General features: G+C 45.6%; 1 protein-coding gene across 2 annotated transcripts in view; it reads right to left on the bottom strand.

Moving 5' to 3' along the window:
• The window catches only part of PSMA6 (proteasome 20S subunit alpha 6), a 36,902-nt gene that overhangs the window by 5,772 nt on the left and 7,008 nt on the right, over window positions 1–24,122 (bottom strand). The window contains exons 1-4 of one of the 2 annotated variants that reach the window (XM_058666346.1): window positions 15,155–15,335; window positions 5,135–5,229; window positions 4,716–4,797; window positions 4,099–4,254 (exon numbers count right to left, since the gene is read on the bottom strand). In XM_058666346.1, coding sequence (XP_058522329.1) covers window positions 4,099–4,254; window positions 4,716–4,797; window positions 5,135–5,229; window positions 15,155–15,230 — 409 coding nt within the window. In that variant the 5' untranslated portion in view covers window positions 15,231–15,335. Of the gene's footprint in view, window positions 1–4,098; window positions 4,255–4,715; window positions 4,798–5,134; window positions 5,230–15,154; window positions 15,336–24,122 lie in introns of those variants that run through there. The other variant, XM_058666347.1, reaches the window with a different exon arrangement.

Below are 24,122 nucleotides of genomic sequence, written 5' to 3'. Positions count from 1 at the left end.
AAAATTCAAGGTTCCGGGCTTGGTGCAGTAACCTAGTGGCTGAAGTCCTCGCCTTGCATGCACTGGAATCCCATATGGGCAATAATTTGTATTCTGACTGAGCCACTTTCCATCCAGCTCCCTGTCTGTGGCCTGGGAAAGCAGTCAAGGATAGCCCAAAGCCTTGGGATCCTGCGCCCACATGGAAGAGCAGGAAGAAGCTCCTGGCTCCAGGCTTCGGATTGGCTTAGCTATAGCCGTTGTAGCTACTTTGGGAGTGAACCAGTGGATGGATAATCTTTCTGTCTCTCCTTCTCTCTTGAAATATTACTTTCCAATAAAAATAAGTAAAAATAAAATCTTAAAAAAATTAAGTTTCCAAGGGATTAAAAATTGTAGGGAACAGTTTGGGAATGTTGGTACAAAGTGAAATGCAGTTGCTTTTCTATATTCTAAATTTGAACTTTTTTTTTTAATCTCAGTGTCCTATTATAAGATATTGCATTAATCAAGTAGTTTATTTCCACTTACAAAGACATGACATGACAGTTAGGGTGGCTCAACTACTTTGGCGTCTGCCACCACATGGGAGACCTGGATGGAGCTCTGGTTTGGTCAGCCCCAGCCACTGTGGCCATTTGGGGAGTAGATGGAGGATGTAATTCATCAGGTAAGTCTTTTAAAAAGGGGGTGAGGAGATGAGACAGCACTGAGACACAGCAGGCTAAGGTAACACCTTCAGCACTGGCATCCCATACATGTGCATGGTCCCTACCCCAAGTGTTGACCCACTGGAATGCTCAGTTAAGAGTGCAGTGACAAGAACAGGGAGGAGGAATTTGTGACTTACTTAATATGTAGATGGGTGGTGACCCATAAGGAGACTTACACATGTGTGCATAGGGGAGTAAATGCATAGCTATTTCTTTGCTCTGTCACCTGAGGACCTGAGAAATGACACTGTAGTAGCAAGGAACACACTTAACACCCACTTTGTGCTTTCCTTTTTTTTTCCTTAAAGATTTACTTTACGGGGCTAGCACGGTGACATAACAGGCTAATCTTCCACTTGTGGCGTAGGCGTTCCATATGGGTGCTGGTTCAAGTATCTGCTGCTTCATTCACTTTTGATCCAGCTCCCTGCTTACGGCCTGGAAAGCAGAGCAAGATGGCCTAGGTGCTTAGGTCCCAACACCTTATGGTAAACTTAGGGGAAGCTCTTGACTCCTGCCTTAAGATAGGCTCACGTCAGGCTGTTGTGGCCATGTGGGGAGTGAACCAGAGGATGGGAGGTCGCATTTTTTCTCTATCCTTTTCTCTGTGACTCTGCCTCTCAAATAAAGATAAAACAAATCATAAAAAAATACATAAATAAAAACAAAAAGGTCACCTGCAGGCGACCCTTGCAGGCAGCAGCAATACCAAGTGATTAGGTTCCTGATATCCACATGAGACTCATGGACTGATTCCTGGCTTTGATCTCAAGCCAGCCCTGGCAGCTGTGGGCATTTGGGCAGAAAATCGATGGATAGAATTGGAGCTTTTTCTTTCTCAAATAGATTAGAAAAAATAATTTTGGTATCAAGTCTCAAATGCCTGAAGGACATGAAAAGGGAAATGAGTTCAGACAACGTATGAGTGGTTGGGACACTGGCCAGGAGAGCTGTGCAAAGGGTGAAGTTCCTGAGAGCAGAGGGGGAAAGAACCAAGCAGAGTGTTGGTGAGCAACACTCTCCAAGGAACCAACAGACATGCTAAGGATACTGGAGAAAAGATGATCACTTAGAAACTAAGGAAGAGGGCCCGGCAGCGTGGCCTAGTGGCTAAAGTCCTCGCCTTCAACACCCCGGAATCCCATATGGGCACCGGTTCTGATCCCGGCAGCTCCACTTCCCATCCAGCTCCCTGCTTGTGGCCTGGGAAGGCAGTCGAGGACGGCCCAATGCATTGGGACACTGCACCCATGTGGGAGACCCGGAAGAGGTTCCAGGTTCCCGGCTTAGGATCGGCGCGCACCGGCCGTTGCGGCTCACTTGGGGAGTGAATCATCGGACGGAAGATCTTCCTCTCTGTCTCTCCTCCTCTCTGTATATCTGACTTTGTAATAAACTGAATAAATCTTTAGGAAAAAAAAAAAAAAGAAACTAAGGAAGAAATAGTATTTGTTTATATTGCTTACTTGTGAGGCAGAGAGATTGCTCATCTGCTGGTCTGGTTCCCTCCCTAAAAAAATCACACCAGTAAGAGCTGGAACCCCAATCCTGGTCTCTCTGGGGGTTACAGGGACTCAAGCTCTTGAGCTATCACCTACTGCCTCCTAGTGAGCACATTAGCAGGAAGCTGGAATCAAAGCTGAACAAAACCCAATATTCCAACCCAGGCACGTCAATAAGGAATGCAGCACCCACAGCCAGGATCATGACCACTGTGCCCTGAATACTTGTCCGGAAATGAGAGGTCAACATAGACCTGAAGAGAAAAAATACTTAATTCTCATAAATGAGTGACATAATGTATAAATAATGACAATTCAGAAACACAAAATTTTCAGGCTAACAATTTATCTGCAATTAGTAAATCTTACCTCTCACCCAATAAAATTTTACTTGTTTTCACAAACACAAATCTGTTTTACAATTATGTGCCTGTATAACCCCCAAAATTAAAAAAAAAATGTAGTTCATGCAAGCTCTCTATTTTTTATTTGCTTAAAAAGCAGAGGAGAGGAAGAGAAAGGGATAGTCTTGCATGTGCTGGTTCACTTCCCAAATAGCTGCAACGGCTGGGCTGGGACAAGATGAAGCCAGGAGTCCAGAGCTTCTTCCAGGTTTCCCACATGGTCGCGCAGCCAAAAGACTTGGATCATCTGCTGATGTTGTCCCCGTGCCTTAACAGGGAGCTGGATTAAAAGCGGAGTAGCTGGGACCAGCACCATAAAGAATGCTAGCATTGCAAAGGCTAAACCTGCTAAGCTATAATGCTGACCCCAACACAAATTGTTTAGGGTCAGAAGACCTATATGGTTAAGGTGACTAATTTAGATATTTCTACTACAACAGCCTAATGAAATAAGAGACTTGGATCTTTCAAAACACACATCTCCAATAGAAATATTCTAGTAAAAAGTCCAATGCCATCTGAAATTCAAAAGGTAACACCTAACATACTATGAAACCTATTGCTCAGAGAACAGTGTTGCAGTGTAGTGGATTAAGCCACCATCCAATATGGGCAATGTTTTCTTTTTTTAAAGATTTATTTATTTTTATTGGAAAGGCAGATTTACAGAGAGAAGGAGAAAGAAAGATCTTCCATCCGCTGGCTCACTCCCTAAGTAGCTGCAACAGTTGGAGCTGAGCCAATCTGAAGCCAGGAGCTTCTTCCGGGTCTCCCACGTGCGTACAGGGTCCCAAGGCTTTGTGCCGTCCTCGACTGCATTCCCAGGCCACAAGCAGGAAGCTGGACGGGAGACGGGACTGCCAGGATACAAATCCAGCACATGCGAGGTGAGGATTTCAGCTACTAAGCTACCGTGTCAGGCTTGGGCACTAGTTTGAACCCTAATTGCTCCACTTCTGATCCAGTGTCAGTAGAAAATGGGCCTGGCAAAATGGCTCAATTAGCTAAAATCTCCCCTTGCACGTGCCAGGCTCCCATATGGGTTCTAGTTTGTGACCAGCTGTTTCACTTCCCATCCAGCTCCCTGCTTGTGGCCTGGGAAAGCAGTGGAGAATGGCCCAAAGCCTTGGATCCTGCATCCACATGGGAGACCCAAGAGACTCCTGGCTCCTATGTTTGGATTGGCGTAGCTCTGGCTTTTGCAGCCATCTGGAATGAATCAGCCAATTGAAGATGCTTTCTCTCCCCCTTTCACATAAATAATTTTAAAACTCTTAAACAAAAACAAAAACCAAGAAATCTATCCCTACCTTTATTTTATTATAAAATTTTTGTCACTATATTATATAATATCCAAACCAAATGTTTAAAACCTAAGGATTACTTAAATAATTTTCTCTATAGGTATTTTCTTAAGAAATTACAACCACTGTACCATAAAATAACAAAAAATGAAAAAAAAATTTATGCATTATTTGGGAGAATTCTTAAAACACTTACAACAACCAAGTGGCCTCATTTCAGCATTCTGTGTGTAGACCTGAGAAATATCAGCAATTCTTTTACACAGCATGTCCACAGGAATCTCATAGCCATACTTGTACTTCCAGTTAGCTGCCTCATAGCGTGCCCTCTGCACCTGGGATCTGCTGTCAGCTTTAAACAGAAGGAAAAAAAAAAAAAAAAAAAAAAAAAAAGGTTTACCTATTTATAAAAGAAAGAGCCCCAAATCCAGATATTTTCCACACCATATTTATGTATTTGGCTTCTACCTCCCACCAATGAATCCTGAATGACTTCTGCTCTTTAGCAGAGGCAGAAGTATTCCCGTAAGCCTAGTGACTTCCAAAAGAACAAGCTAGAAGGTGAGAATGACTTCTTTCAATCTTTGTTTTTAGGCTTGAATTTTCCTTAATTTCAGAACACATAAGCCCAAAGGTAATTTTCACCTACTTTTAATTAGTTTCACCAATAAGAAGAGGTTTAAGATAATCTTAGGTTCCCTTAATTTACTAATTATATCTAAAAGGAATCATTTATGACAAGAGCCTCAGCCCAGACTGACAACAGCATAACAACTAATTCCATTAACTTAAAATATGCATCATGCCAATTACCTGTCATTCCTGTCATCACACAGCCGATATTTTCGGTTATCTTAAATAAGTGAGTCACCGTACTGGAATCCAACAATTTGTCCTAATGAACAAAATAAATCATGAAAGCTTAAAAAAAAAAACATAGGTCTCTGCATAGTCACAAAAGAAAAATACTCTGGAACCAAAACAAACTATACGTTTCAATGTCTTATGCTTATATTACAGCCAACACAATTTTTAAAAAGGGGATAAGAGAAGACTTCCTTTCTACATATGTTTCTTGTGGACATATAGCTTGCCAAATTTGTCTTACAGTCCACAAAGACAAAAACTTGTAAACCTTACCATGCTTATATAATAATATCACAAAAATTGTTGCATTTACTACATAGACTGTATGTTCCGTAATAACGATACAGACAACAGGTAGTACTTACAGGTACTTTCTTCTGTGTAACAATTACTGCACAGTCTTTCCCTCTGACAGCTACTGACGTCAGGCCTCCCTGATTAATAGCCTTAAAAGCATATTCTGAAAAACAGAATATTTTTGGAGAAAGGGAAAATTAATTATCACAGACTTGTACAACACAGTATACACATTCATTAAAAAGAATGTGGCAGAGCTGTGAGCATGGAATGCCATCCAAGACAAGCAAAGCCAAAACAAAAATAAATTATATTTGAACAATTTATTTACATTTTCACTGTACTCAACTTATTTCCATCAAACACCTGGTAAAGATTTAACTTAATTAATCTTGGTATTTGGGCTGATTTTGTCTCATTATTGCAAAAGTAATTGCCACTATTTTTTTAAATAAATAATTATTATTTTTATTGGAAAGGCAGACATCAAAGAGGAGATAGAGAGAAAGATTTTTCTGTCCGCTGCAAGGTGACGTTAGCCACTAGGCTACCACGCTGGGCCCACCGTTGTTTTTTTTTTTTTCATTCCATTGATTGATTGGAAAGGCAGATATACAAAGACAGGGAAGGAGACACAGAGATCTTCCATCCGCTGGTTCACTCTCCAAATGGCCTCAATGGCCAGAGGTGAACAGATCCAAAGCCAGGACCCAGGAGCTTCTTTCAGGTCTCCCACAGAGGTGCTGGGTTCCAAGGCTTTCAGCCACCCTCTATTGTGTTACCAGGCCACAAGCATGGAACTGGATGCAAAATGGAGCAGCTGGGATATGAACTGGCACCCAAATGGGATCCCAGCAGATACAAGGTGAGGATCTATCCACTAGGCTGTCGTGCAGGGACCCAGCTGCCATTAATTCTTTTGGTTTCCTTTGGTCAAATTTAACTGCTATAAACTCTTTTAAGTATTTATACACTTATTTATTATTATAAGTATTTTTCACCCACAGTACAGGTTTACATTCATAGGGGATTATTCCTCCCCCTATAAGTTTGTGATGTTTATGACTTCTGTTAGCTCTTGCTCAGCCATCAATTTGACCAGAAGCAATTATAACTGTTACCAGAATACTCTGCACTGGTTTTTCTCCACCAAGGTGAATTTTTCTATGTCATGCTTTAACAATTTTCTTATTACCTAAAAAATACGGTTCTTTATTTGCAAAAAGCTTTGCTTGTACATTTCTATGTGCTTTGACTCCATCCCCTAAGTGGTACTGCGTTGTGGGGCAGTGAGCTAGGCAGCCACTGTGATGTTGACATCCAACATCAATGAGCTCAGGTGTGAGCTCTAACTACTCCACTTGTGTTCCAGCTCTCCGTGAATGCACCACAGAGCAGCAGATGATGGCCGGAGTTCCACGACCCCGGCCACTCACATGGAAGACCCACGGAGTTCTCACGACTTTAGCCTATCATGACCCAACCCTGGGCATCATGACCACTTGAAGAGTGAATCAGTGGGTGGAAAATTTCTCTCATCCTCTCTTTTACCTGCCTGCAACTCTATCTTTCAAATAAGTCATACAGGGCCCGGCGCCATGGCCTAGTGGCTAAAAAGTCCTCGCCTTGAACAAGCAAGGATCCCATATGGGCGCTGATTCTAATCCCGGCAACTCCACTTCCCATCCAGCTCCCTGCTTGTGGCCTTGGGACCCTGCACCTACATGAAGACCCGGAAGAGGCTCTGGGCTCCTGGCTTCAGATCGGCTCAGTTCTGGCCATTGTGGCCACTTGGGGAGTGAATGAGCAGATGGAAGATGTTTCTCTATTTATCTTGTTCTGTCTGTAAATCTGCCTTTCTAATAAAAATAAACCCATCTTTTTTTTTTTTTTTTTAAAGGAAAAGGCGTACTTACTTGAAAGGTAGTACTGGAGGTGGGAAGGATCCTCCTTCCGCTGGTTCACTGCCCAAGTGGCTAGATCCTAACTGCCTGAACCATCACCCAATGCTTCCCTAAGTGCACTAGCAGGAAGCAGCGCAGCTGGGACTCCAACCACCACTCCAAGGCAGCTAAGCCTGCTTCACCACAACAATCGTCATCTCTTCAAACCTTTCTTGGATTCCTATGGTATTCCTTCTACTTCCCTAAATTTACTATGCTCAAGTGTATATTTAGCCCCTTTAACATCCAAACTTGGTGGATAAACGTAGAAAACAAGGAAAATTTTTAAAATTCATAATCAGTAGACACTAAATCAAAGACCAACCATGGATTAAATCCAGTTTACGAAACTTGGTTTAGAATAAAGGTTTTTGAAAAAAGATTTTAATTAACTAAATGTGAGATTTCATATTAAAATAAAATCAGCATTTTGCTTTCTTTTTTTAAGATTTATTTTATTTTTATTAGAAAGTCAGGAATACAGAGAGGAAGATCTTCTACCCGATGATTCACTCCCCAAGCAGCCGCAATGGCTGACCTGCGCCAATCTGAAGCCAGGAGACTCTTCTGGGTCTCCCGTGCAGGTGCAGGTCTCAGGCTTTGGGTTATACCCATCTGCTTTCCTAGGACACAAGCAGGGAGCTGGATGGGAAGTGGGGCTGCCAGGACGAGAACCGGTGTCCCTACAGGATCCTCGCGCGTGCAAGGCAAGGACTTTGGCCACTAGGCTATATCTCCGGGCCCAGCATCTTGTTTTCTTAGGAGATTTCTGGCTAATGCTTTACTCTCAGACAGCAATAGCTGCACAAAGTACAAATCAGCAGGACACGGTTCGCAGTTTTCCAGCAGTTCCAGCATTTCCTGCTGTGTCTCAGCCAGTCTGTCTCCTTCACAGCCCTTAAAGACTTATTTGGTCTAAGTGCCGCATATGTCATCTCTGGACTCAATGAATACTTATTAACAGGGTGTTTTCACCCAACATACAAACGTTTGTTTCACAAAATAAAAGGTTCCTCATTAAGAATGCACTTGTGAATCTCTCCTGCCCAGCGCTAAGCAATACAAACTCCTGGGAGGATGGCTGTGCGCTGTTACGCGCACACAGCCCAGGAGCCAGTAGCCACACGTGGCCGCTATTCAGCACTTGAAACAGCAACGTAATGAGGAGCTTTATTTTTGATTTAACTTGAAATTTTTAAATTAAGAACACCAATCCGGGCCCAGTGGCGTGGCCTAGTGGCTAAAGTCCTCGCCTGGAAAGCCCCAGGATACCATGTGGGCGTCGGTTCTAATCCCGGCAGCTCCACTTCCCATCCAGCTCCCTCTTGTGGCCTGGGAAAGCAGTAGAGGACGGCCCAATGCACTGGGACACTGCACCCGCATGGGAGACCTGGAGGAAGAGGCTCCAGGTTCCCGGCTTCAGATCGGCGCGCATCGGCCCACTGCGGCTCACTTGGGGAGTGAATCATCGGACGGAAGATCTTCCTCTCTGTCTCTCCTCCTCTGTGTATATCCGGCTGTAATAAAATGAATAAATCTTTAAAAAAAAAAAAAAACACCAATCCTATTATTGTCTTATTTCTCAGAACTTCCTTTCTCAGTCGCCTTCACTGCTTTGATTTCTTCTTCCAGATCCATAAATGAAACTTCTATCAATTTTTCATATGTCTGGATTTGATTTTAATCCATGGATTCAGCTACAGCCTACACTTCTGACACTTCAGAATCCATATTTAGAAATGCCTGTCTTGGACGCGGCGCCGTGGCCTAAAGGCTAAAGTCCTCGCCTTGAAAGCACTGGGATCCCACATGGGCGCCGGTCCTAGTCCTGGCAGCTCCACTTCCTATCCAGCTCCCTGCTTGTGGCCTGGGAAGGCAGTCGAGGACGGCCCAATGCATTGGGACCCTGCACCCACGTGGGAGACCTGGAGGAGGTTCCAGATTCCTGGCTTCGGATCGGCGCGTACCGGCCCGTTGCGGCTCACTTGGGGAGTGAATCATCAGACGGAAGATCTTCCTCTCTGTCTCTCCTCCTCTCTGTATAGCCGGCTTCCCAATAAAAATAAATAAATCTTAAAAAAAAAAAAGAAGAAAAAGAAACGCCTATCTTAACAAAAAAAAAAAAAAAAATCCCAATTTCCTACAGATGGGTCTGAAAGCTCCTCACTACGAACCTGCATTCTCTCTTACAGTCCTTTTCTTAAATAATATTTTTACTAGCTACTCAGTTTTCAATTTATAAATCTGTTATCACCCATGATTTTTCACCTCTCCCTCTCTGACCTCATAAATGCAAGTGCGCACGCGTGCACAGACATAGCATTCATTTATTTATTTATTTGAAAGGCAGAGTTACACTGAGTAGGGGAGATACAGGAAGGGCAGGGGGAAGAAAGGCAGAGAGGAGGTGGGGAGGGGAAGAGAGAGACAAAATTTTCCATTTACTGATCTGCTCCTCAATCTTTAAACTTATGCTTCTTTCTATTTATCAATCTTAGACTGCATTTATCTTCTCTGTTCCAACTAAGAAAGACGAACAGCATAATTCCATTCCATCAGTCGTTCCCTTGCTAACACTTCATTTTGTTATTCTACTTTCAAAGTTAACAAGCTAGCACCTACAATTTTAAAATTTTAATTGGAAAGGCATATCAGATTCACAGAGAGATTAAGAAACAGAAAAATCTTCCATCCCCTGGTTCACTGCCCAAATGGCTGCAACAGCTGGAGCTGCTTTGATCTGAAGATAGGAGCCAGGAGCTTCTTCTGGGTCTTTCATACATGGGTGCAGGGTCCCAAGACTCTGAGCCATCCTCGACTGCTTTCCCAGGCCACAAGCAGGGAGCTGGAAGGCAACCATTGCCCATATGGGATCCTGGCACTTGCAAGGTAAGGATTTAGCCATTCAGTCATCACACTGGGCCCATGCCACCTATACTTTGTAACACACTTTGCCTTTAGAGGATTCCCAAGTTGATAAACTAACATGATTTATATTATGATTTTGTAGTTCACTGGAGAACTCTACATGGATAGACCCAAAGAAGGAGAAATATTTTGGGACAGGCACTGTGGGGCAGGTTAAGTTGTCACCTGGGATACCTGCATCCCACATCAAGGTCCCAGGGTGAGGCCTTACAACTGTGCTTAAAATCTAGCTTTTTACTAATGTGCATGGCTCAAGCAGCTGAGTCCCTGCCTCTCATGTGGAAGACCTGGATGGTGTTCCTGGCTCTTGGCTTTAGCCTGGGTCAGATCTGGCTGTTGCAGGCATTGTGGGGTGAACCAGCAGACTTAAGATCTTTGTCTCTCAGCCTTTCAAATAAATGCATAACTGAAGGGGAAGGGAGTGAGGTGGGGGGAACGTTTCCTGCCTAGGAACTACTAATCTAACAGACTCAAAAGTCAAAGAATCAAATGCAATAATCTTTCCGGGGCATTTAATATGCATGTGGCAGCCACACACTACACAAACATGCTACCCACATCTCCTGAGTGAATCCTTAAGACAAGCCCAGTGTTGGCACTGGATGCTAGTTAAAACACTGCTTGGTGGGGAGGCACTATGCAGCAGTAGATTCAACCTTCCTGCCTATGGCGCTGAAATCCATATGGGCACCAGCTTAAGTCCTGGCTACAACACTTTCCATCCAGCTCCCTGCTAATGTATCTGGGGAGGCAGCAGAGAATGGCCCAAGTCCCACGTGGAAGACCTGAAAGAAACTCCTGGCTTCATTCTGGCCCAGCCTTGGCCATTTAGAGGAGTGAACCAGAGGATACAGAGATCTTTTGATCTCTCCCTCTCCTTCTCTCTCTGTAACTGCACCTTTCAAACAAAAATAAATACATCTTAAAAAAAAAAAAAGAGCCAAGTGGGAAGGCTCCATGGCTAAATCCTCAACTTCCAAGTGACAGGATCCCAAGTGGGCGCTGGTTTCTGTCCTTGCTGCTCCACTTCCCATTCAGCTCCTTACTGGTGGCCTGAGAAAGCAGTAGAGAATGCCCCAAAGCCCTGGGATCCTGCCATGTGGGAGACCCAGGAAGCTCCTGGTTCCCGGCTTCAGACCAGCTCAGCTCCAGCCACTGCAGCCATTTGGGAGTGAACCCGTGAATGCAAGAGCTTTCTGTTTCTCCTTCTCTCCATAAATCTGATCTGTCTTTCCAATAAAAATAAACAAATCTTAAAACCAAAAAGAAAAATAGGGCTCGGCAGCGTGGCCTAGTGGCTAAAGTCCTCGCCTTGAAAGCCCTGGGATCCCATATGGGCGCCGGTTCTAATCCCGGCAGCTCCACTTCCCATCCAGCTCCCTGCTTGTGGCCTGGGAAAGCAGTAGAGGACGGCCCAATGCATTGGGACACTGCACCCGCGTGGGAGACCTGGAAGAGGTTCCAGGTTCCCGGCTTCGGATCGGCGCGTACCGGCCCGTTGCGGCTCACTTGGGGAGTGAATCATCGGACGGAAGATCTTCCTCTCTGTCTCTCCTCCTCTCTGTATATCTGACTTTGTAATAAAAATAAATCTTTAAAAAAAAAAAAAAAAGAAAAAGAAAAAATACTGCTTGAGACACCTTTACCCCATATGGTGTGCTTGGTTCAAGACCTGGCTCCTCTGCTTTCAGTCCTGCTTCCTGCGAGTGCACAATCCGGCAGTAAGTGCTGGCTCAAGCACTGAGTTCCTCCTACCCACAGGGAGACTCAGACTGAGATCCAGGCTCCTGGCTTTGGTGTGGTTCGGCCCTAGCTGTTGCAACCATTTGGAGAGTGAACCAACAGGTGGGAAACCTGTTTCCTCCCTTCAAGTAAAGTGAAAATAAAATAGTTAAAAAAAAAAATATATATATATATGAAAAAAGAATTTATTTTAAAGTGATAGTGAGGGTCTGGAGCGGTGGCCTAGAGGCTAAAGTCCTCGCCGAGACCCCATATGGGCGCGGGTTCTAATCCTGGAGGCCCCACTTCCCATCCAGCTTCCTGTCTGTGTCCTGGGAAAGCAGTTGAGGATGGCCCAAAGCCTTGGGGCCCTGCCTCGGAGACCCAGAAGAGTCTCCTGGTTCCTGGTTTCGGCTTGGCTCAGCTCCGGCCTTTGAGGCAGCTTGGAGTGAACCAGCGGATGGAAGATTGTTCTGATTTTTCTCCTCTCTGTATATCTGACTTTTCAATAAAGGTAAAATAAATCTTATAAAAAAATAAAAAAAATATTTTTAAAGTGATAGTGTATGTATATTCACATGTGAGTGTGGGTTATCCCATATAGAAAAACCACCACCATGAACGGGCCTAAAAGTTTTCCAATAAACAGACAAAAGATCTCCAAGGGTGGTCTGTGGCAAACAGAGCAATAAATATCCTTTTTATTTATTTATTTTTTTTTGGAAAGGCAGACTGAGAGAAGGGGAGAGCTGGAGACAGACGTCCCAGCCACTGGTTCACTCTCCTAACGACTGCAATGGCTCGGGTGGGGCCAGGTGAAAGCTGGGCATCTGGAACTCCACCTGGGTCTCTCATATGGGTGGCAGGGCCACAGATACTTGGACTAGCATCTGCTGATTTCGCAGGCACATTACCAAGGAGCTGGATCAGAAGTGGAGCAGCCTGGACTTGAATAGGTGCTATATGGGACTCCAGCATTGCAAATGGTGGCTTAACTGGTGGTGCCACACTAACCCAAATAAAATTTTTAAAAATCCTGAGGCAGCATCATTTATTTTATTTATTTATTTATTTTAAAGATTTATTCATTTTACTACAGCCAGATATACACAGAGGAGGAGAGACAGAGAGGAAGATCTTCCGTCCGATGATTCACTCCCCAAGTGAGCTGCAACGGGCCGGTACGCGCCGATCCAAAGCCAGGAATCTGGAACCTCTTCCGGGTCTCCCATGCGGGTGCAGTGTCCCAATGCATTGGGCCGTCCTCGACTGCCTTCACAGGCCACAAGCAGGGAGCTGGACGGGAAGTGGAGCTGCCGGGACCAGAACTGGCGCCCATATGGGATTCCGGGGCCTCCAAGGCGAGGACTTTAGCCGCTAGGCCACGCTGCCGGGCCCGAGGCAGCATCATTTTAAAAAAACAGAGCAAGCAACAGAGAGAAAAAAAAAAGCACCTAAGGGGGAATTATTGTGTCCAGCGCAATAGTCTAGTGGCTAAACCCTTGCCTTGCATGTGCCAGAATTCCATATGGGTGCCACTTTTTGAGTCCTGGAGGCCCCATTTCTCATCCAGCTCCTTGTTTGTGGCCTGGGAAAGCAGTCAAGGACGCCGAAAGCCTTGGGACCTGCACCGGCGTGGGAGACCCGGAAGAGGCTCTGGGCTCCTGCTTTGGATTAGCTCAGCTCTGGCTTTGCGACCACTTGGGCAGTGAGCCAATGAATGGACGATCTTCCTCTCTGTATCTCCGTCTCTCTCTAAATCAGCCTTTCCAATTAAAATAAATAAACTGGATTTGATGTGGTAGCTTAGTGGTTAAAATCGTCGTCTTGCACGTACTGGAATCCCATATGGGCACCAGTTTGCATCCCATCTGTTCCACTTCCCTTCCAGCTCCCTGCCTGTGGCTTAGAAAAACAGTAGATGACCCAAAGCCTTGGGACTCTACACTTGTATGGGAGACCCAGGGGAGGCCCTTGGCAACTGGCTTTGGATTGGCTCAGTTCTGCCCAATGCAGCCATCTGGTGAGTGAACCAGTAGAGGGAAAGTCTGTCTCTCCTCTCCGCAAATCTGACTTTCCAACAGAAATAAACAAATTATAAATAAGTAAATCTTTACTTTTTAAAAAAGGATCAATTATTATGGGCCCGACTTTACAAATAGAAACCAGAACAGAGCAGTGATGTGAACCTGGGCACGCGCCAGGGCCTGCACACTGTATTGCTTGCTCATGCTAAGGTTCCTTTCACTTTCTTTTCCCTAATACCGTCTAACTGATGTCCTGAATTGCAGAAAGAGTGAACTACCCAGCACAGCAGGGATCATGTCCAGATAATAACCTTGCTTTGAATACCAATCTCCAAATCTTCAAAAGCGACTACAAGGTTATCAGCATTTCTGCTCACCAGCTCTGGGAAACGTTGAAGAAATGCTCACTGCATGGCTTGATGTGACAGTAGAGTCTACAGAAGCAAGGTATTGGTCTAAGTGTCACTGCCCGTCACACACTGAATCCAGTGAACAGGACAGGGTCCAATTCAGAAAGCACCTTTCAAAACTCAAGAACAACACATTAAGAATGGAAATCCCTCAGGGTTCCAGTTATGCTCGTTTCCCACTATTTCCGATCACATTTTCAAAAAAGAGAGAAGTGGAAAGGGTGTCTCAAGCACCCAGTGTCCCGTTTATTGCTACTCTTCGCAGAGCACACAGCAGGAAAGCTGACCAGTTGCCAATCCAAATTACCTTTCAATTATTTTTAACGTTTATGCGTGAATAAAACTTCACTGATGTGCCAACTCTTCTTGCCCACGAATTCTGGGCAAAATGATTATTGTTATCATCCTTGGAGAGGTCCTGAGATGCTGCATTCATTCTACAATAAAACTACTGGGGACCAGAAGCCAAGCGACCGCTCCTAGCATTCAGCTTTCTAAGGCAGGAGGCCAGAGTTCTGGCTCCTAGACACCTGAACCCCAACACGACTTCAATTCAACAAAATACCCTTTTATACTAAATGTCCGAGTCAAGCCTCCTCCTAGCGAGACTCGCCCCTCGAATACCACTCAGAACCCCTCACTGGATCTGCAAGCGTTCTACGGATGCCCAAACGTGCCAACACCTGTAACGCCGCTCTTTGCAGCTTTCTTTGGATCCGTTCTTTTAACGCATGCATCACTCTCTCCCGGGAGCAGCCGTGCGTTTTCCGGCGTACGAAGCCGAGCATGCTTGGAGCAACCGTGTGGCCTGAACCAGGCGACGCACCAAGGGAAACCGGGAGAGGCGGAGTGTTCGGGCCGGTAGGTGGACGACGGACACCGCTCGCCTTGAGCACAGCTGGGCCTTGAGCCGCCGGAGCCCCGACCCGGCCCTCGGAGCCGCTCCTTCCTTACCGACTCCGGCCTCGCGGCCGCCAGGACTGCCCAGGCCCCAGGCCGCGCGCCCGCACCACGCCGAACCATGACAAGGCACTCCTCCGGCGCCCTCGTTCACTCACCTACTTGGTAGAGCCGCCCCTCTGGGGAAAAAATGGTAATGTGGCGGTCGAAACCGGCGCTGGACCCGCGGGACATGTTGCCGAACCGCGCCCCCTCCGTCCAGCACACTTCACGGGGCCCGTAGCTCCCGCACCCCGCGAGCAAGGCCCTCCCGGACGCTGCAGCGACTGCTTCCGGGGCACCGGTCCGGCGCTTCCGTTGCGGCGTGCGTCGGCGCGCCGCGCCCCTGGCCCCGCCCCTAGTGGGGGCGGGAGGTAGCCGTATGCGCCTGCGTCAAGTCCCGGCCTGAAGCGCTGGGAAATGGAGGTGAAACTCGGGTCGGGGTGTCTCGCAGGGCTTTGATCCGGAGGAGGAGCTGACGATAGCGAGAACGAGAGCGCTTTGTTGGGTCGCGGAGTAGCGATTTGCCCAGCGGTGTGACCTACATAGGTGGTGTCACTTAACCAGACTCGTTCGTTTCGTTGCCTGGTATCCACCTCCTCTCTACCCGCCACTTGGCCGCGGTGAAGCGGACTGCAGGTGTAGGAAGAGCAGCTGCCTGTTCCTGCAAGCAGTGAGGGCAGCGGTCTTGAGTAGCCGCTAGAAAGAACAGAATAAATATATATAAAGGCAGTTATATGTATATTATATATATAATATATATTACATATACATAATATATGTAATATATATTATATATATTTCTGGCCAGGCCCGACGGTTTTTACTCTTACAAGTGAAACTTGAAGAATGATGAGGTTAAGCAGCTGTGATCAATAACGAACAAGACCCGAAGATGATGGGGTGTAAGGCAGGCTAGTGTTAGATGGACTGAGTGGGAGTAGCAGGTGACTTTTTTTTTTAAACTTTTACTTCAAGGCGCACCTCTATTTAATGAAAATAAAAGGCAAAACATGGTGTTAGACTGGAACGAAGCAAACCCTTGGAAGGACAGTTTGTGCACCCTAAAGGCCAGATTTGTCACTGTGTGACATTTTAACACCTGTTGTAATACTGAAGAAGGGATTGTGTTACTTTTTTTTAATGTATTTTCTCCTAAATTTACTTTCCATTTTAAAGAGGAAAATCGGTAAGTGCCTCCCAAGGATACTTCCATTTCTCAAGAGTACTTTTTAAAAATTTCCTTAACCTGAAAAAGAAAATTCAAAACTGAAAGGCAGTTTTTAAAAAATGGCCGGTGCAGACAACATCTCCAGCAACTAAGGTGCTTTCCAGCGCTCGCCTCTCCTCCCAGGACCAGCTACTGCTGAGCTTTCAAGTGCAGCTTTTTGTTTTCTCAGGCTCTGCGAGAACCCAGTGTCTGCAGGTGTCCTCGGTCCAGGGATAAGAGCCTACACATCTGGTTCCATGCTGATGGCTGCTGGATTTAGATCTCTACCTGGCTGTTTCTCTGGGACTGACTCTCATTTCTAATGGGATTTGTTTTTTTCCCACATTGAGACACGTGGCACTTCAAAACCCAGATGTTTAAAACACATCTCATCTCTTTGCTTCAGAGCATTTCCTTAGCCCCGGGACTACACTTTCCAAATGCCAAGCCATGCAGCAGGCTTAATTCCCATATCCTCTCCCAGGCTGCTGCCATCACACTCCTGCGCAGCCTAGTCTCTTTCTTTCCACTATATAATGAATACTTTTATTTACTGCCGATTGCTCTGTGCCCACCACCCCACCTCTTCCCTACCCCCAGTCTGCATTAGCAGGAAGCTGGATCAGCACCAGCACTATAAACTGTATATGGACATCCTAAGCGGAGACTTGATGGTTCCAAATGCCTGCCCTACTTTTTGGGGGGAAGAGATATCTACAGTACCTTATCAGTATCTCATTTTAGTATTCCTAAGGCTACTTCCTGGAAGGACTTCTATTTCATTTTTAATACAAGTCCAAGTTGAAAGCAAGATTCAGAACATCTGGCTCCTGGAGGTCAGTGGGCACATGTGTTTTGTCTACCAGTGTATCCTCTGTGCCGACCAGTGCCCAGCAATATGTGGGTGCTCAGATCACCCACTGCAGATGTATTCTTACTCTGTGGGTTTTCTATGGTGGTGTTGCCTTTCTTCCTTCACACACAAAAAGTAACTGATCATGTGTGAAATTCAGATCTCAAAAACCGAAGCAGTAAGAGGCTATGTTTGAGACAATGAGGTTTTTCCACAGAAGCAGATGAATTCCTGTGGGAACCCATGCTGATTTCGTCACACAGGGAAATCCCCAGGAAGCAGATTGCACGGACGAAGTACCCCCGGGTGCCAGCTTAGCTGCTGGCCAGGTGGACTTCCCCCAGGCTGGGGAGCGTTCCACCAAAGCCTGGGTGCTAATCCTCCCGCAGCTTTAACTCAAGCCGGAGGGCAGACTAGACTTGCTGTGTCTGGATGGAAAGTTTGATCTTTCTCTCTGTGGGGCCAGAGACTTTTTTGAAATGACTTTCTGGTTTTTTGAGAAGTTTTAGAGATGACTTGACATCTCGTGAGTCTTGGAAAATCTCCTAGGCCTGGGTTTGGTAAGGCCCACATTCTCCCCTGAGGGTGGGGTTGGCAGAAGGTATAGGTTACCCACAAGGCAAAAGTAAAGAAGTGGCCATGTGGCGTCTCAGATTTTGCAGATATGCTGAGGCACATGGCATTTAAGGCAAGATAACAATTTAACTCAGTGGATTAAGGTGCTCTGCTGGGATCTTCAGTAATCCAAGGACTAGCAGAGTGAAGTGTTATTTCCATGTATCAGCAGATGTTGGAACACAATGCTCTGTGAGTTGGTTATAAACCCTGATGGTAGGGTGTCTTGGGAGAGCTGAGAGTTTGGCATGGTGGTTCAGGCACTGCTTGGGCTGCTTGCATCTGTATCAGAGTGTCTGGGTTCAACTCTCAGTTCCATTTCTGATTCCACCTTCCCGCCAGTACACACCTTGGGAAGCAGCAGGTGCTGGTTCAAATCTTTGCCTCCCTGCCACCTTCTAGGGGTCCCAGAATGAGTTCCTGGCTCCCAGCTTTGGCCTGGCCATTGCAGGCCTTTGGGGAATGAGTGAACAGACAACAGTCTCTCAATCTGTGTCTCTTTGCGTTTCAAATAGAAGTTCAACATTCAGTGTTATTTTTAATTATTTTTTTTTTCCCAAGAGCCCCAAAGGGCAGGTGTGGCTAGGACAAAGCTAAGAATGGAGCAGCTCTGGGTAAGTAGTGGGAGGGAGCTCTGACTGCCCAGCTTCCTGGACGGGCAGACTTTTTCCAATCCAGAGATTCCTCAGAGACCCCCTGTGGACAACAGCCTTGTCCTATTTTTGGATTCTCCCCTATTTTTTAAGTTTTTTTTTTTTTCAGATTAGTCTCAGTCCTATAATTCTTTTTCAAAGACCAATTTTTATTTATTTTCACTCTATTTGAAAGGCAGAAAGATGGACAGAGAAGGATCTTCCATCCGCTGGTTCATTCCCCAAATGCCCACAGAAGCCAAGGGTGGCCCAGGTTGAAAGCAGGATTTTGTAGCTCGGATTAGGTCTCGCACATGATGGGCAGGGACCTGCGTGCTGGAGCCATCATCTTCTATCTCCCAAGGTGGTGTGTTTTAGCAGGAAGTTGCATTAGAAATAGAGGCACTGGATTTGAGACAGGTGCTTGAATGTGGGATGCTGTCATTTGAACAGGCATCCCAAGTGCTATGCCCTTCATCTTGTAATGCCTTCTGCACCCCAGTAGCTATGGTTGGTGACCTTAGGGTTTAGCCATTTTGGGTAAGTCAGGGAGGCAAAAGAGGGTGATTTTTCAGTTATTTCATTTATGGATAAAGGAGAAGGACAAATGCAGCACTGAATGCACGGTGGAGTATGATTTGTGTGACTTACATGAGGCAATTTGGGGATGCTTCAAACTTCCTGTACCTTTCAGCTCCCCCTTGTCTGATGAGAATCCAATAAAGCAGCATTCCCCAGTCTCCTTGTTCATAATACCCAGTGTCTTCTCTCACCCTCCACCACCAATGGTAGGTGTGATACAGTGTCTACCAACACAACAGCCAGACAACTACCACTACTTCCCTTCTATGCCTTTCTTGCCAGTCCAAGGAATTCTGTGCTTGAATTCTCTCAGCCATTCCCCAAAATGATAAATGCTGTTCATTGATTTGAAAGTGAATCAATTTGAGTGGTTTCCCAAAGAGTTCATGGAAAATGTATGTTATAAAAATGTTCATGGATTTCAAAATTTTTCTGCCTCCATCTTTCTTAAATTATTTTATTTTTGTTGGAAAGTCAGATATACAAAGTGTAGGAGAGACAGAGAGGAAGATCTTCCATCCATTGATTCACTCCCCAAGTAGCCACAATGGCCGGAGCTGTGCCGATCGGAGTCAGGAGCCAGGAGTCTGTCGTGGGTCTCCCATGTGGGTGTAGGGTCCCAAGGCGTTGGGCTGTCCTCCACTGCTTTCCCAGGCCACAAGCAGGGAGCTGGATGGGAAGCAGGGTCACCGGGATTAGAACCGGTGCCCATATGGGATCCTGGTGCGTTTTCAAGGTGAGGGCTTTAGCCACTAGGCTCCCCTGCCGGGCCCTCTGCCTCCATCTTTAAATTGGAACACTTCTTGAAGCATCCTCATGCAACCATCCATGAAACTCCACAGAATCCAAATCTTCAGCTATCCATGCCATCCTTCATTTTTAGTTATTATGATTCATTTGACCTTTTTTAAACTCTGCTGTTCCTCTGCCTTTCCCAAACTCTGCCTTGCATGAACACATGATACTTAGACGGTTGTTTTGTTTTTGGAAGTCAGGGACTTTGAGAAACAGGGAGAATTTTCATGGGTCTCCCCAGAATACTAGAAGAGACAATGGGAGACCCCAGCTGGCTTGGGCTTAACCGTTGGTGGTTTTTAGCACACAACTTCCCCTTAGGTGCAGTAACACAGGAAGCCCTTCACAGCTGGAGAGAATGGCAAATGTCCCAGTGCAGCATCACACGGGGAAGGGGAGAGAGCAGCTCCTGTGCTTTCAACAAGGTCAGGCTCTGCAGGGAGCAATGGAAGTACAGGGTTTAAATCTGGGTTTTCCCAGAAAGCCTGGTGTCCATGAACTGTGTCTTCTCTCAAACAGGTGAGTATGCTGTACCCATTTTAAAGGTACAGAGTCTTTTTTTCTTTTTTCAATTAACCTCTACAAAGAAGAGAATCCCCTGTTAGAACTGAGCTTTCTCTGTGAAAGGTAGGGGTACTGGTGAATGCAGAATACTGGACTGTTGGCTCTTTTGCTTCGCTCTATCCCTGTGAAACCAAACACAACACAGACCTCTCTGTACTCTTCAATTATTCAGAAGTGAAACTTGGTGTCTTCTTCATTTGGAAAGCAGCCAATTTTTACCCAGTCTGCCCGATGCTCGTGCAGCCACACATGTAGACGGGGATGGGACTGCAAGCATCAGTCAGCTCCCTAGGATCCTCACACCCGGGTTTCCCTATCTTTATGGATATTGCTTAGACATTATGCACTTGACTAAACCTGCCTCCTGATTGGATGAGGAAAGCTGAGGTGTGTAGGTTGGCCAAACAACAAGACAATGAGTCAAGAACAGAGAGGAAACAGGACTCGACACCCTTCCCTTCAGCCTAGGGACACTTCCTCTTCCTTGAGGTTTCCTAATTGGCTTCCTCTGATCCCTTTTTTTTAAACCACAAAAACTAAGTCATCTCTGATGCTCAGGGTGAAGTTCTCTTGGTTTAAGAAGAGACAGGGAGAAAAAAAAAAAAAGAAGAGACAGGGAGAGAAAAAATGCAAATGAGCAAGGTTTCTGATCATTTAACCAGCATTTTAGTCATTAATATAGGAACTAGTTCTTCAGAATCTAGTTATTGATGGGAGAGCCAGAAAGTACTCCAGTTTTATCTTCTATTTGCTTTGAAATAACCTGAAGGACTTCAGATGAGATCTCAAAAAATCACAGTGCATTTCAGGGGCGGGCATTTAGTGCAGTGGGTAAGAAGCTCCTTGGAACGCCCACAGTTGTGCAGGAGTTCCTGGTTCAAGTTCCAACTAGTCCCTTTGAATTTAACTTCTTGCTAACCCATGCGCTGGAAGCCTAAGTGCTTGAACCCTGCTACCCATGTGGAAGACCTGGATTGAAATGCAGCCTTCTGCTTTTGGCCTGCCCAGCCTGACTGTTGTGGACAAATCTGGGGAGTGAACCAGTGTATGGAAACTCTCTCTTTAGATATGTATATCTCTGTGTCTCTGCCTTTTAACGAAAATGAAAAAAATGATTTTTAAAGGGCATTTCATCCGTAGTGGGGAAACAAAAGCAAGTTTCAAAATCAACCACAGAGGGCAGATGTAAGCATGAAAACATTCCAAGTATTAAAAACTCTGGAATGATGTCTTTTAAGTGCACATTCCAGTTAGCACTGCCATGTACAAAGTAGATGCCTAACAAATTATTTAAGACAGGAGGGGAAGAGCCGTTACATGGTATGGTTGTATTTATAGAGGAGACATTGAGAAGTTGTCTTTATTTCTTGAGGATATCAGACACCACAGACTAACTTCCTGGATAAAGTTAAATACAAAATCCCAAAGAACAAAAGGGGAATTCACTTAAAGGAGAAGTGGGCATTACAGGCAAAAAATCAGGAAGAGATTTTCAAACTACTTCTCCAAAGTAATTCAACAACATTTACCGATCCCCTTCTATGGGGAAGAAGCTGGGCGAAGCCGTCCCAGGAGACAAGCCGTCCCGGGAGACTAGATGGGGTCCTCGCAAGTTCAGGGGAGATGAAAGATGGATGAAAACAAAGCCAACACAAGGCAGCTGGTGACAGATAAGGAACAGTGCAGCATGCAGATGAGGCAATGGCTGGATCGGCAGACAGCTCAGAGGACATGTGAGAGTGCCTGTGGAAAGAACTACATCTGAGCTCAGCTTGGGTGGACTTAGAATCTCACAGGTCTAGCAGACGTTAAGAGCAGTGTGGGAGGCACCTCTATGCAACAGGGTGTGGGAATGGCAGAAAGCAAAGGGGGGAAAAATAGCATTTTTAGGCAAGGTAGACAATTACCAAGCTGGGACACAAAAAATGTTCTGGGTTAAGGTAAAAATGAAGGGAGGAGGCCTTGAACCTGCTCTAGTTGGAAGGTAGAGAGTACTTTTGAGCAAAGACAGTGTGGCATGGTTAGAATTATGTTTAGGGAAGGTAAACCTTGCAGTTTCTGATGAACTGCAGGTGGGGAAGTCAGTCAGGAGGCCATTGCTAATAGTCCGCATCAAATTTTCTGCAGGCCTGAGCTGCGGGGTGGCGATGAGAACAAAAGGACAATATCTGAAAGATTCTTAAAGAGCTCCTCTTGGGCCTGGCGCAGTAGCCTAGCGGCTAAAGACCTCTCCTTGCACATGCCAGGATCCCATATGGGTACCGGTTTTAATCCAGGCAGCCTCGCTTCCCATCCAGCTCCCTCCCTGCTTGTGTCCTGGGAAAGCAGTCAAGGACGGCCCAATGTTTTGGGACCCTGCACCCACGTGGGAGATCTGGAAGAAGCTCCTGGCTCCTGATTGGCTCAGCTCCAGCTGTTGTGGCCACTTGGGGAGTGAACCATCGGACAGAAGACCTTCCTCTCTTTCTCTCCTCCTCTCTATATATCTTATTTTGCAATAAAAGTAAATCTTGAAGAAAAAAAGAGCCCCTCTTTTGAAGGTCAGTGCCATGTTGTAGCAGGTAAAGTTAACACCTGCAGTGCTGACATCCCATATGGGCACCAGATCAAGTCTCAGCTGCTCTACTTTCAGTTCAGATCCCTGCTAATGCACCTGGAAAAGCAGCAGAAGGCAGCCCAAGTGCACGGGCCGTTTCCCTCATATGGGAGTCCTGGATGGAGTCCTGGCTTCTGAAAGAATCAGCTTTGATTATAGCCATTTGGGGAGGCAAACTAGTTGAGAAATGATCTGTCTGTCCCTCTCTCTATATAATATGTTGCCTTTCAAATAAATAAAAATAGGGGGATTTGTTTATTTAAATAAATTATGGGATCTCCCCATGCTCAAAAGTTATACTCTATTTGTAGCCAGACTGTTTTATAATAGGCCGAAATTGGAAGCTCAGCAAAGACCCATCAGACTGGGTAAAGTATGGTATACTCATGCTTGGGAACATTAAATAGTGCTGAAAATGAATGCAGTTCATCCTGTAATGCTGCATGATGGAAACCAGAAACATAAAGGGGACCTCCTGAATGAGTCCTCATTTATATAAACACAAGAACAGGTCAAGTGAATCTCTACCAGAAGCAGTTACCTTTGAAGTGACAAAGAATGGAGTAAGGAGACACACAGGAGGCGTCTGGATTCAGCCTGAAAGCATGAGGAACACATTTGTGACGCAACCTTATTTTTGTTCCTCTATCGTTCCTTTGATCTTCTTCCCTTAAGATGAAACTGGAAAGTCCTACTACTCCCCTGGGTTCCCCTAGATAATACACACTTTAACGAAGAATTGCCTCAATTCAGAATTAGAATTACCCAATTATTTAACCAAAATTCCCCCCAGAGAATTGTATCATTTCCATTCTGCCACTGTAGGTTGGTTTCAGATACAAGGTTCCAGTGGAAAACCAATAGGGACATGGTTAGGTTTTACTCCTCAATGGGCTGAATGCCTCTCTACTTGCTGTTGTTCTGCTCTAGCCCAGGTGACTGGTGGGGAGTGAGGGTTAGGATGAAAAAGTGCAGGTGGCTCAGTCTTCTGGGTCGGCCATATGTTTCAAGCTGGCACCTCTGAGAGGTTGGTATTGATACAACAGGGTAAATTGTCACCGGTGTCCCAGCATTCCGCTTCTGAGTGTCAGTTTGAGCCCCAGCGGCACCACTTCCCATCAGCTCCCTGCTACTGCTTCTGGAAAAGCAGCCAACGATGGCCCAAGTACTTGGGCATTTCCTTTTTTTTTTTTTTTAAACATATTTTTATTGCATTTCCTTTTTTTTAAAACTAATTACA

The sequence above is a fragment of the Ochotona princeps genome, chromosome 6, assembly GCF_030435755.1.
Source record: "Ochotona princeps isolate mOchPri1 chromosome 6, mOchPri1.hap1, whole genome shotgun sequence".
In the NCBI taxonomy this organism is placed as follows: domain Eukaryota; kingdom Metazoa; phylum Chordata; class Mammalia; order Lagomorpha; family Ochotonidae; genus Ochotona; species Ochotona princeps.
This window is presented reverse-complemented; position numbering and strand designations above follow the sequence as displayed.